At 40.3% G+C, this 16,058-nt stretch overlaps 1 protein-coding gene across 6 annotated transcripts in view; it reads left to right on the top strand.

Moving 5' to 3' along the window:
• The window catches only part of DIP2C (disco interacting protein 2 homolog C), a 317,372-nt gene that overhangs the window by 208,624 nt on the left and 92,690 nt on the right, over window positions 1-16,058 (top strand). For all 6 annotated transcript variants that reach the window (XM_080578244.1, XM_080578243.1, XM_080578241.1 and 3 more), the window contains 3 exons: window positions 739-858; window positions 1,838-2,035; window positions 12,352-12,443. In XM_080578244.1, coding sequence (XP_080434370.1) covers window positions 739-858; window positions 1,838-2,035; window positions 12,352-12,443 — 410 coding nt within the window. The remainder of the gene's footprint in view (window positions 1-738; window positions 859-1,837; window positions 2,036-12,351; window positions 12,444-16,058) is intronic.

The raw sequence follows: 16,058 nt of genomic DNA, 5'->3' as shown, positions 1-16,058 counted from the left end.
AGGATCAGATGACATGAATGTTGCAGAGGCTTTGCACTCTGCCAGGGAAAGGGAGGGGGGAGGTGTTTGATGGGATTATATTACAAAAGTGCCCCTTGCCCCACACTGCTGTTCATAATTGTCTTTTTCAAAGTGCTGTGTGGACAAGCATGCTCCCTTTGGAGACTGCTGGCTGATGGAACTGGCTGTAGGGATGTTTGGGGAATACAGGGTCATGCTGAAGTAATACAAAGATGTCAGCCATGTTTAAGATGGATACTGGACAGACATCCACTGCAGTGTAAAGAGCAATCCAGAATAAATGATGGGGCAGAGCCTATGACCCGTGCTCCTTGCTGAACTACAGCCAGTGATCATGGGAAGAGCCGATGCCCGTCTTCTCAATGACCATCACCAATGCCACCTAGAAGAGTTCTCTAAGGTTGCCAACACTCACTGTAGGGAGGGCTTTTTCACTGTGCATCTCTCCCCCAGTCTACGTGCTTTTCCCCTCTAACTTTGCAAGCTCACTCTGATGTTATTGTATTTATTGTTTTTATTTACACTAGGCATCATTGTTCCTTTTTGCTGAAATGATCTTAATGTCTTAATGTTGAATGCTCGAGTCACACTCATGGTATGGCATGAAACTGTAGTTGTGGTGGCCTTGCAGTCCTAGCCTTCTTCTTACCCCAATTAATATCTGGTGGCGTTCAGCGTAGCAGTCAACTGATGTCTCCATTGATCCCTGTCCTGCAGGAGTACCAGTGAGCAGCAGAGTGTCAGCAAAGATTCAGCAGCTGGTCAATACACTAAAACGGCCCAAACGACCACCATTACGAGAGTTCTTTGTAGATGACTTTGAGGAATTGTTAGAAGGTAAAATGACTGTTTTTCAAAAGGTTTGGGGATCTCTTATTAAAACTCTGTAAAATGTTTGTCTCGCACATTGACTTTCTAGAAAGCTAAATAAGCCCTCCCTGTACTGGCAAGTACCAAAAAGTGTTGATATTCAGTGGAATCTGCTTGTAGTGGGCTTGGATGTAGTGCGGTAGAATCAAAAGTCTCTTGTTGTTTGCTCATGGTTCTGCTTGCAATGAAACTGCAGAAGAGAGGGGGAAAAAGCTTTTCTCTGAGAACATTCAGCAGTGCGTTACAACCATTTCTTTTGAACATCAATATGAAAAAAAACCGTCAGTGAAGGAGCATGTTAAATGTTTTATACATCCTTTGTGTAACAAAGGAACATATAAAAAAAACAAACAAACAAAAAACAAAACAAACAAACAAAAAAACACACTGATTCTAAGATAGAAACATGGATAAAGTCAATAAATGGAAATTAGTTTTTAAGGAGGCCAGTGCTTTGGGAATTAAGATTTGTCAGGATATGGTGGTTTAGTCCTTGTAGCAGTTTATAAGAAAGCACTGCGACAGAACATGACTTAAATTGATGAGTTACTAATGACTTACTGGAGTACAATTTTTCAGAAGTTATGCAGTTCATCGTATTACTGCATTTTTGGCAAGAAAAAGTATTCTCCATCTCTCTTTAGGAATGAAGGAAGACCGATTATTTCTAAGATAAATATATGCATGCTGCCTCAGCAGTTTCTTTCCCTGCTTGTAGAACTAGTGTTAATATAAGCACATGCATTCCTAAGATGTTTCAGTGTCCTCATCTCTGTTAAACTTAAAACTTAATTATTTTGTTTTATGTCTCCGTTGCTTCTCAATACCTTCTAACATGTCATTATTTTCAGGATATTTTGCAAAGGTAACTTATTCTCTTGGTTACACAGGTGTACACAAGGTATAGAATTTACATGGTAACTGTATATCTTTTCATAATCATAAGTTCAACAGCCAGATCCAAACCAGCCAAAGCCAGAAGGAGCTCAGATGTTGGCTATGCGTGGGGAACAATTAGGTGTGGTTACAAACTGGCCGCCTTCTCTGGAAGCAGCTTTGCAGCGATGGGGGACCATCTCACCAAAAGCTCCTTGCCTAACCACTATGGATACTAATGGAAAACCACTGTATATTCTCACTTACGGTGAGCACTCTTCAAACTCCTTGTGATTTTATGTATAGTATGTAGCGTCTGTATGTATAGTAAATACATAAGTGTATAGTGAAAAAGCACTCAAAACAATGCATCTTTTCCATTTCTGAATAAGGTAAAAAAAAATTGAAGTTGTTGGTTTCCAAATATGAATTTCTGAGGTGTTATAGCATGACTTATTTCACAAAGAGGAAAAGAGCTGGGTTGATATACCTATGGAATCACAGATTATAAATTAAAACCACCTTTTAAATAGAAATACATACTAGGACAGACTTTTCTGAAGATTAAAGTCTGTTAAGCCTGGGATATTTCCCAGGCTTTGTTCTGAAAAAGGAGAACCTGGTATACAAAATTTACCAGCTTCCTGAAAAGTTAAAATAGGATTTTTTTCCCATGTTTTTACAGTTTACTGGCATTGCAGTAAGTGTAATATGAATTATTCCTCCTGATATGTAGTTGTACAGCTAACAAATATGCCCCCTTGGAATAGGTTTGCCAGGATATATTTGTGTGATCTTTTGTATGTCGATTCATTTCCGTAAGTTCATTGCGCTGAGAGAGGCCAAATGGAGACAAACATAAGGATATCTTTGTCAAATAACTCCCAAATATCTTCTAATTTTGAGAAGTTCAGAGAGCATTTGTGAGATGTTCAAATGAATTATTTTGAATAACCATCAAACTTTGAAAGCAAGTTGGAACATTTCTCTATGTTATTGGTATGAATATAAAAATGATTTTGCTTTTTTTTATTTCTGCCTTCTCAGGGACCTAGAGTCCTGTGCAAATAATATTTTTATATGCTGTGATACAGAGGTGTGTCTGCATTGTTCAGTGCTGAATGCTCCCTTCTGTTCAGGATTTAGGCTGAGTGATAGTCCTTGGCTGAAAAGATGTTTGCTGCAAGTTTGGGATTGCAAATACGGTTAAAGGCTTTTAAAGCATAACAGAACTTTAGGAACTGAAGGTCATGCATGAAACATTTTCCCTTCAGGTGCTTCTTAGAGTTAAGAAGTTACTTAAATTAGGGAGCAAAGATGATTCACCACTGATCGATGTTTTTCTTCCTTAAGGACATTTACTTGGAACTAGAGAAGAATTTTTATGTTTGCAATTACATGTTTGCAGAAGAGCAATTCATATCATCTACTGAATGCCCTAAATAAATTTGACAGGACAGGAAATGAAGACGTTAGTAAGAATCAGACCATTTCTGAATGTGGGATTCTGTCCAGAGAGTCCGAGCATATGTCCTATTTCTCCTGAAGAGCTGTAAGCTGAACAAAGCCTGAGGAGCTCTTCCATGGGGCTTATGAAGCCACCTCGCCTGTTTCTCTTTCCTAAGCTAACTCTTCTTGAATCCGTCTTCTAAATTGTCCAAATCCTTAGAAAAATTAGACTAAATCTTTTTTTTTCTTCATTATTATCATTTAGCTACACTGATTTTTGTTGTTGCTTTTCAGTAGTTCCCCAAGGTTAGAAAAAATCAAATCTCCCTCCCTCCCCCCCCCTCTTTTTTTTAAATAAATAAAATAAATTACAAAACCACAGTTCATAGAAGATGGAGTGAATTCTCTGCTACCTAGATTTCAAGTGTACATTCTTCTTCATGGGATAAGTAAATCCATTTTGATGTAACACACATCACAATTTCCTTTACTAATTTCCTTTACTAGTTTTCTTTACATGAATAATGATTGCTTTTGAAAGATAATTAGTTTACAGATGTGCCATTTGATTGGTGACTTTATGAATGATTTTGCTGTAACTATGCCACCTTTTAGCTCTACTATTTCCTAGCAGTTGTGGGCATGGCGTTTTAAAAAGTTGAAGACTAACAGAAATTAAGCCTTGAAATCAGCAAAGACATTCATATGCATGAATTTTTATCCCTGCTTAGTTCCCCTGGCCCCAGTGTAATGAACTTTTGAAAGATGAGGCTGCCCCCAAATCCTACCACATGGCATTAATATGACACTTCCTTTCCTTGTGGTGTGTATTTCCTTGTATCAGATGACCAAAACTTTAAAATATCAACACTGAGAACTTCCAGTAGCCTCTGAGTTTGTATCTCACAGCTCCTTTTGTGTACTTTGATAATTCAAGGAAACACTATTTCCGGGACTTTTCATATGTTCACAGTTTTGACAAATATTCAAGATTTTAAAGAATAATTCTAAATTTCTAGAGGTTCACTCCTGATGTATTATATCCCTGCCTTCAGTATTTTATCTCTGTTTACTGTTTCTGCTTCAATCTTTTCTCATATCCTCTCTAATATCTGCATGGAAATCCTCATTATTCAGCTTTCTGGATAGGAGCAGGATCCTGCATGGTATCTTCTGTTCCCTACTTTTTTCATACAAAACATCTTTTCTACTTTCTTGTCTTTGCATGGAGGAATCACAGGTTTAACTGCTTATTCCAGATCTCTTTCCTTCTTTCCAAATGGAGTTCCAGGGCTGTTCCTGTGACAGATTTGTAGCTGTCAGCTAAAACACATCACGGCTAAGAAAGAGTACTTATTCCCTTCACACCAAGCATTTTCATCTCCTCCTTTCTTGATCAGTGTAGACAATATTGCCATTCTGCCAGTCTCTTGGGCTGTAACCGCAGTATGATAAATGACCCAGGCGTTTTTTTAGTTTCGTACAGCCATTCTGTGTCTGATCATTGCAGATAATTTTGGGGGCAAGTCTCCACAAATACAGACTTTTCTTCACATCTACACAGCTAAATCTCATCCCATCTGTCACCACAGTCTTGGTTCTTACAGCAGCCTTTCTCTGGCCCCCCAAAATCATAGATTAATAGAATTATTAAAGTTGGAGAAGACCTTCAAGATCCACGGTCCAACCATCCCCCTACCACCAATGTCACCACTAAACCATGTCCCTAAGCACCACGTCCAACCTTTCCTTGAACACCCCCGGGGACGGTGACCCCACCACCTCCCTGGGCAACCTGTCCCAATGCCTGACTGCTCTTTCTGAGAAGAAATGTCTCCTCATTTCCAACCTGAACCTCCCCTGGTGCAACTTGAGGCCATTCCCTCTAGTCCTACCATTAGTTACCTGTGAGAAGAGGCCGACCCCCAGCTCCCCACAGCTTCCTTTTAGGTAGTTGTGGAGAGCAATGAGGTCTCCCCTGAGCCTCCTCTTCCCCAGACTAAACAACCCCAGTTCCCTCAGCCGCTCCTCACAGGACTTGTGCTCCAGGCCCTTCACCAGCTTCATAGCCCTTCTCTGGACACGCTCCAGGGCCTCGATGTCCTTCTTGTAGTGAGGGGCCCAAAGCTGAGCACAGCACTCGAGGTGCGGCCTCACCAGAGCAGAGTACAGGGGGACGATCACCTCCCTGGTCCTGCTGGCCACACTGTTCCTGATACCAGCCAGGATGCCGTTGGCCTTCTTGGCCACCTGGGCACACTGCCGGCTCATGTTCAGGTGAGCATCAGTCAGCACCCCCAGATCCTTTTCCTCTGCACAGCTTTGCCTAATCTCCGCCTTCCCATTCCCCTGCAGGAATTCATCTAATTAGTAATTGCTTATGTCTCCTGTGACTTTTTCAGCATGTTTTTCAAGGTTTTTTTGTCTTCTATAGCATGTTAGGATTGTCTTCCTCCATGTGTCTCAGATTAAGAAATAAGACAGAAGAAATGAACAGCTGTACTTCTACACTTGATCTATTTTAAGCAAGTTTTTGAAATATTTTCTCAGTTCTTCAAGTTGTTTTCACTGTCCCAATTGTAATTGTTACTCAAATCTCCTAAACTCTTTCGAGTGAATGAAATGCTATGAATATTCCTTATTTCTCAAATATTTTATTCCTCTGGGAACTTGCTTAAGTGGAGAGCATCTTAGTTAAGTTATTCACAATCCCTTTGTAAATCAAATCACTGAATATGCATAAATAGAAATGTCTGAGATAAGGGAGGGAAAGATGTCTTTGTAAGGTTTTATGTACATCTGAACTCTGACTAGAAACCTAACACGCTTTGAGGAAAAGAAGGACAATATCTTGCTCAGACAAAGTTGATCAGAGTAGTCAGGCAGCTGATTTTGGTATTGTTGGCATTACAAATGAAATTCTTAGTGATTTCTTAGTGGAGAAACATGAATAAAGGATAATTAAATCCAATATACTACTTACATTATCACAGCTACTTTTCTTACTGTGGAGTGATTATTGTAAGAAGGATCAGAAAGGCTGAGGAAAAAGTAAAAAGCTGAACGTAATTTGGAAATAAGCAAGTTTTGAGCTTTTTTATTGCAACCAGTATTAAAACCAACGAAATGAGTACCAGTTAACTGCATCGGATTCAGAGAATCTCACATTGCCTTTATCTAACACTTTCTGTAATCAGTTTTTTAAACCATTTTCAGTAGCTCCAGTGTATTGTTTCACACATCAGAGGCCCACTGGAAACAGCAGAGCTAGGAGAAAAGAGCAGAAAAGGCTCTTTGGATAGTGAACTGTTGTTTTTTTTTTTTAATCCATTTTGACTCTGTGGAGAAAGAAATCATTTTTCAAATGAATTGTCCATTAAAAAAATAACACATAATGCAGCCATTAACATCTTGAGGCCAAAGTCATGCTGTCTTAGCAGAGGTGTTACACTGGGGATAGCCTGAAATGGTTGACACTCAACAGACAGAAAATAGTCACCCCCAAGCTGTGCTGCAGCTGGCGTGTGACCACAGCCATCTACATCCTCTTGCATCCAGGATCTCCTAGACCAGGAATTTCACAGTTACCAGGAGCGTAAAGGGAACTGAGAGTCTTCTCATAACCAAGTAACGAAATAACCAGATTGTCCTTATCTCTGAAATAAATCATTGCTTGCAGAGGTAAAAGTCATCATGGTTTAAGTCCTTAGACATCTATCAACAATATGGTTAATACTTTCAACCTTTATTGCTTTAATAAAGATAAAGAAAATTGCTTGCTTTAAAAATCTATATTACAAAATTGTGATTTAGACTGGGATATCAAGTACTGTAATAGTAACATTCCCTCTATTCTGTGTATGTCTGGGGTATTTTATTCTCTGCAATAAAACATTTTTGTTAGTTTGTTTGGATATTTTTCCAATAAGACACCTGCTTCATTTGCTGCTCAGTGTGGATCTCAAATGTTTCTGAAGAAAGGGTTAGCAGAGCAGCAGAACTGTGGCTATTATTTTGCGATGCAGAAAAGGTGCCCCTTTACCTATATCATGTTAAGAAGTCTGCCATTTATACCAGATTTAATGTCTTCATGTTTCTGTTTAGTGTAAGAAATATATTGTGATCTTGAAAGAATGAATATTTGACAACATTATTTTCAGTTAAGTTTTGGCAGTCTCGCAATTGCTGTGCATGGAGATTGGTAAGCGACCACAGGTTTGGTTTTGCTGAGTTAGTGCTGTGTGGTTCTTAAAAGCATACAGAATTCAATAAGGGAATTGATTGTGGTTTGTTTTGTCTTTAAGTTTTCTTCCTGATGCAGCTTTTCTCTTATAACCTTCTTTACATTCAACACAAACATATAGTCCTTGTACAGATTTGTGGAGGGGAAGGGGATTTACTTCAGTGTCATGTGGAAAGCATATATTTTTACCAACTGATCCCTTTTTGTATGTTTTTTAAGACCTGGTGGTTTCCTTTATCCTCATAATGTGTTGCTTAACCAGATGGGACTGGCTATTCACTCACACTAGCTTGCAAATTTTTGTAGGAAAAAGATACTGCCCTCTGAATAGGCTGTTAGCACAGAACAATACTGATTACAAGTGATATTTAGAATATGTGGTTAGTGCTGTAGAGTTGCTACTACACAACTGAATCAAAATTCCAGCAGAAAACAAACAAACAAACGAAACCCACAGATATTTGCCCCACACATGCATTAGCAATGTTTGTCGTGGCTGCCAGAATGTGAGGTGACATTTTTCATTTGCTCCTGCCTTGACTACGTGTGTGTGTGTGTGATGCCTGCAGGACATGGCTCAGCTTCAGAGACATAGCTGCTGCACCACACACTTGCTGATACTTGCTGGGCACTGGGAATGCTCAGCTTGGTTTGCCAGTGTAGGAAGAGCATTAAAGGTGACTTGGCCTCACTGCAGGAACACACTACTAGGGCTTGCAGGTCTGGTGGGAATATCTGCGACAAGTGGCAGGAGCAGCTAAGGAAGATTTGATCATCATTAGAAGATTTATTTCAGTAAATGCTTCAGCAATTAGAAGTGTGTTGGGCTATAACAGATACGGAGGAGAAAACCTTGATTTCTTTGTATCTGGTAGAGTTATAAAAGATTTCGGAAACTAACACCAAAATAAGCAGTTTGACGGGGGGTAGGAAGATTACAATTTGTAGTAGTGACATGTAGTGACAAGGTACATGTTAACTGAATGTTGTCCAGTTTGGTTTGTTTTCCCAAATCAACTCAGGAAATTCTTTGGATACTGAACAGTTTTCTTTGTTTGAGAGAGAGTTTTGGACCTGAAAACTGGAAAATTCAGGTCCTTATTGAAGGCATTGAGTTACCCAGGACACTTGTGTGTGACTGACAGAGCCCAGGATCTGCAGGAGCGCGGACCCCCTCTGGAGAGTACCCTGGTGTCCAAAATGCCACTGGACATGCAAATTTCCCTCTAATGACTTATCTCTCTAAAGGACTTACCAAGCTTTCATTTTCAAACTCAAGAAATTAGTTCACATACGACAGAGTCAGGTAGGGACAAGTACTGCGAGCATCCAGTATCCCCGGCAAGGCAGGTGGGAGGGCAGTTGAACAGGACCAGGGAAGCAAAGATGAGAAGGGCCTCAGGGTCTGGAAGCAGCAGTGGTGCTGGGGGTAGCTGCACCCAGCTGGTGCTTGCTTTTCATTGCTACAGGAGAGCACAAAACCGTTTTCTGCTACAGTGGCATTGCTGGACAAAAGGAGATCTGTCGCCGTTCAGAAACGTGGGCTGGTCCAGCCCCTGCTGCCTCAAACTGCTGCTTGAGTTTCCTACCTCTGCCCTTCTGTTTTCAAGCCAACTTACTAGAAGATGGATGGCGATGTGTTTATCTGAGGAAGACCTGTGCTGAATTGTGGACAAAGGGCCATATCCTCAGCAGCCCCCAGCGGCGCAAGTTCCTTTGCAGCTCACGTTCCTTCGTAGCAGGTTTCACCCACGCAAGGATCGGCCCCATCCCGGAGTGAAAGCCTTGGATGGAGCACAGCTGGTTCCCCCACCGGGCTGCCTTCTGCCCCGGGGCAGATGTGCACGGAATTGAGGTCAAGGCAAGGTCTCCTCATCGGGATTTGCGGGAGAGATTTTAGCAATCAGCTTTTTCCCAGCAACGTCTAATCTCTCAAGTTTACAAAGGAAGAATTACACTGAATTGCAACCTAGGCAGAACCGAGGAAGGAAACACTTCAAAGATTTCCTTCTTTATAACATCCTCTGCTACTGAGGGCTTTTATCCCACAGTCACGGAGCCCTTTGTGTTCTTCAGTGACGTTGGCAGGCCAAACGGCCAAGGTGGCAAAATAAACACACAGTTCAGTCGGCCTCGCGTCGCGCCTCATCCAGCAGCCGCAGGCCTGGCCCTGGTGACTCATGCCTTCCTGGCTCCAGCTCCCGCATTGCTGTTCGCTTCACAGCTCTGGCTTTTCTGGAAAGAAGCTATATACCTAGAAGATAAATGGCGGGCTTGCTGTTGAGCACAGTCCCGGTCTAGATCTGTGTGGGATTCACTCTGGGATCAGTGTGTAAGATGGCCGGCCTGCACACAGCAGTGCTCCTCACTGCTGGCACTGGAGCAGAGGCCACAGCAGCCAGGGACGGGCAGAGCCTGAGTGCACTGGGCTGAAGAGATGGAAGCGCTGAGGGATGCAGGAGAGACCCTGTGTCCCTGCTCTGTCAGAGCTCAGTGCAAACTGCCTACCTTGTTCCAGTTTTCCATGGTTTCATACCCTTTTGCACATACAGGTAGCTCAGTTAGCTGACATAGTTTGGTATTCCAACAGTAAATAGAACAGGAGAGGGCCTGGAAGGAAAAAGACCTCTAGAAATTATTACAGACTTTGTGCAGTTCAAGGTGTGTTGAAACAGAAAGGTGAGGAAGTAGTGAGACAGCCTGGTATGCTCTATATTTCAGAAGCTGAAGTAAAATTTTGGAAGTAAGGGAGCATCGTGACAAAATGTATTTAGACTTAAATATTTACAACCTTACCAGAAAGTAACCCATTAGTCTTTGAGAGAACTTTATTTCTACATTTACTTTGATTTACACTGGCATGGAGATAGTTATAGTGTGTACCCATGTACTACACTTAGAATGCATCTAAGTCTTTTAATATGAATAGTGCTTCAGATCTCAAATGTTGAAGAAAATATTGTATGCAAGATAGCACGTTTGATATATGAAAAATGAGTATGAATATGTCACAAATGCAAATTTAAGACTTTTAACAGATTTAATCTCCATAGTTCCAATACAACTTTTCACAGCAGCCCCTTATGTCTCTCAGAAAAGGGATCAAAATCTCAGTGTTCATTATAAGCATGAAAGTGTTTTGTGTAAAGATGGTTCTTCCTTGCATTCAGAACTTTCACCAGGCTTTTCATTTCCATTCTCCAAATTCCTGTATCAGTACTAATTGCTCTTCTAATTTTGTTGCCACTGAAACTTTAATGTTGGAAACCTTTAAGAAAATGAATGTTTGCTTTTCTAGGGCATCCTTGTTTTTATCCCACTTGCTGGTCAAGTTTAAGTGTTGACTGTTGCAACAGGGATGCTTTTAAAGACTTTTTCCCAATAAAGGCAGGTAGTTCCACTGCAGTGTTATGATGGTTAATTCTGCAGAAGTACTCCTGTATCCACATTGGGTTTTCAGTGGAACAGAATTGACTTGTGTTTGTTTTTAAACATCAGGGCAGTTCAGCATCCAAATACTGGAGCAATTTTAAATATATTAAAACTTCACAAAATATAATTTGATGATAAAATATTACCATTTTCATAAGAAGTAATTGCACTTAGGACTTTCTCAATAACAAGCAGCAGTGACCTTCCAATTTTCCTGAAGAGTTAAAACAGAAAATCTGGCCTCCTCATTATACGTTACATTTACATCAGATTGGCACTTAAAATAATACGGCATTGCATTTCATATCCAGAATGTGGAGGAATTTATTATAAAAACTGCTTGGCTTAGTTATAAATAGCAATAGTGCTTGTTTGGGAGCCTGAACTGCTGAACCCCATAGGTAATCCGTTGTCAGAACCTATTATTGTTTAAGTTATAGGTGGGCATGAATTAAAGATTTGTTACTGTCAGACTGAATACTGCTTCAAGATAGTAGCTGAGGGCCAGCCAAGACCAAGGTCTGTTATGCTAGGTATTATTCGAATGGAAGTAACAAGGACTGTAAACAAAGGCTCTCAGAAAGAGCTTGCATAGTCGGGATACGCTGATCTCTTAAAGGATTAATGAAAGGCACAATGTGGCCAGTGACATCTTGATGAGATCATTTTTTCTTTAAATAATATTGGGACAAGGTCTTCATGAGGATTAACTAAGTGAAGATGGAGAGATGAAGCAAGGGAGAACAGAGATGGTAAAAAGGAAGGATACCTGGATGCAAGTGAAATGAAACTGAGAGAAAGGACTGTGTGGGAGTGGGGGAGAACTAAAAGCCAAATTAAATCGAAGAAGGTCCAGAATTAAAAGTGCAACTCGTCTTACAGGTGTGCTAAGGATCAGAGGGTCCCTGCTGCTTCAGTGTGCCCCTTTGGCTGTGGGGTGTTTTCTGTTTGTTGATTTTTTTTTCCTTGTCTCTCCTTCCTGGGACTCCTTTCCTTTTTCCCATGGTGTCTTGGAGTAGGGAAAGTGCCATTATGATTTCTGCATCATACCCTTGGAGGGAAGTACCCCTGCACAGCACAGTCTGGACCGAAAGGCAGCTTTTGCAGCTTGCTAATAGTCTGTCTGGACTTCCTGGTATTCCAGCCACTTCTAACAGCTGACTTTTGGAGTCCAGATCCAATTCACTGCAAAGCAAGAAAACTACTTCTTTTTTTTTTCTTTTCTTTTCTTTTCTTTTTTTTTTTTTTGTCGTAAAAATGCTGCTTTCTTGAAGTTCAAAGAAAATATCTGATACGTATTTAAATATTTCCATTAGTTGCAGCAGTGGTATCACATTTAGTTGGAAAATTCATATACATTTTCCAAGTATTTCTTCCACTGCTCAGGCATTCTTTCCCTTTAATAATCTTGTAAAACATGCAGAATTTTAAAATTAATTTTACAAATTTTGTGTTAATAGGCAAACTTTGGACCAGAAGTATGAAGGTTGCTTACAATATACTACATAAATTAGGCACAAAACAAGAACCAATGGTACGACCGGGAGACAGGGTGAGTATCTCAATGGTTTTTAATTATGAATAATTCAGATCCTGGGTTGACAAAGAAGGAATGAGGTATTTGGGTGCCCAGGGGAAATTAATGAAGTTAAATGTTGGGGGTGGAGGAAAGTCTGCCTTTTACTCAGAAAAGGGCTGATCACTCAGACAGATGTTTTGAATTGCATATTAAATAATCTGAGCTAGTATTCGCTGAATAGCAACTTGAAGTTGTGGCAACATCAGCAATAAACGTTCCCATGGAAAGTGATTTTTGGACGTGGAACAGCCGTCTGTTTAGCAAAAGCTTGCTTATAGAGCCTGGAGGTGTCGTGTGGGTAAAACGTACTTACTAATGACTTTGTAGTTGTTGAGGTGGTAGAAAAAAGAGGAGCATTGTGGAGGACAAACACAAACAAGCTAAGCACATTTTGGCAGCCAGTTAAATAAATAAATTACGCTGACTGGTAATGTGGAGAGTATTTCCATTCCTTGTTCTTGAATCTAATTCAGCTACTGTTGGAGGCTGTATCTAGGTGAATGTATAACATGCACAGAGGGCAAGGGTTACAGAGCTAGTCTGCTGCCTTCATGCTACCTCTTTTCTCTGCCAGAGTGTGTATCCAAATTTCCGCAGGTCCCATTCCAGGTTGGCTCTAAGTCATGGAATGGAGATTCCTGAACAGATCTGTCAGAAATGCACATTTTAATCACAACCTTGTGATTAGAGTTTTGAATGTGAAATTAAGGATTCCTCTTCCAGTGTGAAAGCAATTATCAAACTGCTGGTTTACTTGGTCCTTTTGTGCCATATGTGAAAAATGTGTTGATATGCATTACGCTTTTCTTATGTCTTCAAAAATGAGAGCATGCAGTAAAGCTTCACAGAAAAAAAAATGAATTAAAAAAAAAAAAAAAAGAAACCTGACAGTCCTTTCTATGTTTCTTTTGGAAATAAATCATAAAGCATTTAACTAAAGGATCTCAAGATCCTTAGTCTAAATTGCTTCCTACAATGGCATTCAGCCATCTGAAGAATCTCTTTTACTTGATTTACAAGTGTGTATCTAAGCAACAGCAGAAGCAGCAAGTTGTTCAAGTGTGTGCATCAAGAGAATCCACCCAGAAGGCTCTAAATGGAATAAAGTTCAGATACAGGCAGGGTGTGTGTGCCTCTCTCTCCCTGTTGTCTGCTAACTGCCCATCTTTGCATTAATTTACTGCAGCAACCACTGACATCTCCTAACGTTAGGAAACGATTTGTGGATAATTCAGTCTGAAAGCTGGAAGTTTAGCTAGTGCAGGACACATACATAACAAATTGCAGTCCTTCCAAAATAAGTCTACCTAGATTACAGCGAAACAAATGTTTATGGCTGAGTGCTGAAAGCATATGCTTGTGCTGTAAAAACATCTTGCTTAGCATCTCTGTGTAACAGAAACACAATCTTTTAAAGCCGCTTCATGTGGAAGATGAGGTGTTACTGTACTGATGTTCTAGGCTGTTATTCTGGCTGTTATCCCCCTGTTGTAATAACATAAAAGCTTTCTGACCTCTTTGAAGATGACTTTTTATTCTAAATAATGTATTTTGTGTGACAACAGTTAAAGGTACTTTTGAAATGCTAAATGAAATGCATTTGTGCATATTTGTGATCTTTTCTAAATCAGAGGGTAGTTGTTTCCTTAAGTTAATATGATATAAAACTCAGAAAGGGCTCTCCCCCTTTAAAAGCATCTTCTATCAATGCAATCTCTATTTTTCATGACTCCTATTACATCACTCTTTAGTTTCTTTGTCCAAGACAAAAGAATAGGTGATTGTGCCTGTATGTGAGTCCCTGGTTCTGATATAACACTCGAAGAACTGCATTTGCCTTCTATAGTATCTTCAGAAATTTAACCTCGTGTCATCCCAGACAGCTGCCTGGAAATTAAGCTTGCCTCTAATATATCTACCAGATAAACAGATTCTCATCAACGCACTGTATATTTCGTTTTCCTTCAGCCTTATCCCTTTTTGCTGTTACCACGCTATTTGTTTATTTGGTACAGGTCTGTTAGTGATTAATGTCTTTTGAAGGGGAAGTTAATGCCTCATTCCCACTGGACTTCAGTGAGAGTTTTTCACCTCTGTCAGCTCCTTTGAAAAGACTCCCAGCTAAACCTTCTCTGTGTGTATGTAAACAAAGAGCAACACAAAAAATAACAATCCTCAAAGTACCTTTTGGGATCTTTCAACATCTTTCAGATGTGTGCTGGGCTCAGCAAACTGCTATCCCTGCAGTGTACCTAGCAAAAACCCTTTCCTTCCATTTCCCTTGTGGATATTTATGGTATGTGTACAGAAAATATATATACTAAACTGCACAGCCATCTCGTGCAGTTGTATTGTTTCTTGTGCTAGGATACAGATATGATAGCAGTATATTTTCTATGAAGTTCCTGAAGTTTTAAGTCTTCAGCTTAAAAACAGAGATATTTTTGAGCCCCTTGGACACAGTTAGATTTCTTCTAGTTTGAAGAAATCAATTTAATTTATGGAAGGGAACCATCTTTGAAGCCATATGAAAACACTGAGTACACTTAATCTACAGTAACTGAATCTTGGCAAGTGTATATAAAACACGATGGTTTTGCTCCAAGAGATTGAAATGTGTAACTCCTAAGGATGTCAAATCAGTGAAAACTGAAGACTTATTATGTAGTTTCAGCAAACTTTAAGGTGCTGAACGCTGATCCTGTGTGCAAACGCAAAGAAGTTAAGTTAGAAGTCACATGGAACGCCTCTTGCATGCCGCTTCTGTCAGCCCTGAGGTAGAGTTACCGGCTTCATTACAGCTGTTGAAGACATGAGTTGAGAAAATGCATCTGACTGAATGAAAATAAAAATACAGACAGGATCCAGCCCCTGAGGTCTTTAACCACTAATTGATGGCAAGGAGAGCTGTGGACTCTCCAGGTTGCTGGATCCTCAGCTAGATCATGCAATCTCATTTATCCTTCTGTTTTGTCCCTGGATGATCTAAAGAGATTGCAGCGCCCATAGAAGTAAGCTGCCCAGTTCAGCACATCTGGGGATGAAAGGCCCCTCATGAGCATACAGGTGATGTGCTATAATGTCTTATGTTTTCTTGGCATTCTTTAATCTAAATAATTCCCTAGCCCTAAAGCTGTGAAGTTTAGCAAGTCCAGACTTAGAATTAAATCAAATCGAATTGAATTGAATAGAAATAGAATAGTTCAGTTGGAGGGGACCTACAGAGATCATCTAGTCCAACTGACTAGGCTTCACTTCAGCCCACTTCAGGGCTTCAGCCCACTTCAGCCCACTTCAGGGCTAACCAAGAGTTAAAGCATATTAATGTGGGCATTATCCAAACACCTCTTGAACACTGACAGGCTTGGGGCATCAACCACCTCTCCAGGAAGCCTGTTTCACTGTTGGACCACCCTCTTGGTGAATAAATTTTTCCTAATATCCAGTCTGAACCTCCCTTAGTGCAGCTTTGTGCTCCAGGGAGAAGAAACCATCACTTCCCTCTCTGCTTCCCTTCTTCAGAAAATTCTAGAGAGCAACGAGGTTACCTTAGCCTCCTTTTCTCCAAACTAGACAAAGCAAATGTCC

This window comes from Anser brachyrhynchus (assembly GCF_964034855.1).
Source record: "Anser brachyrhynchus genome assembly, chromosome: 2".
NCBI classification, from domain to species: Eukaryota; Metazoa; Chordata; class Aves; order Anseriformes; family Anatidae; genus Anser; species Anser brachyrhynchus.
Note: the sequence above shows the minus strand (reverse complement) of the source record. Positions and strands in the feature narration are given on the sequence as shown.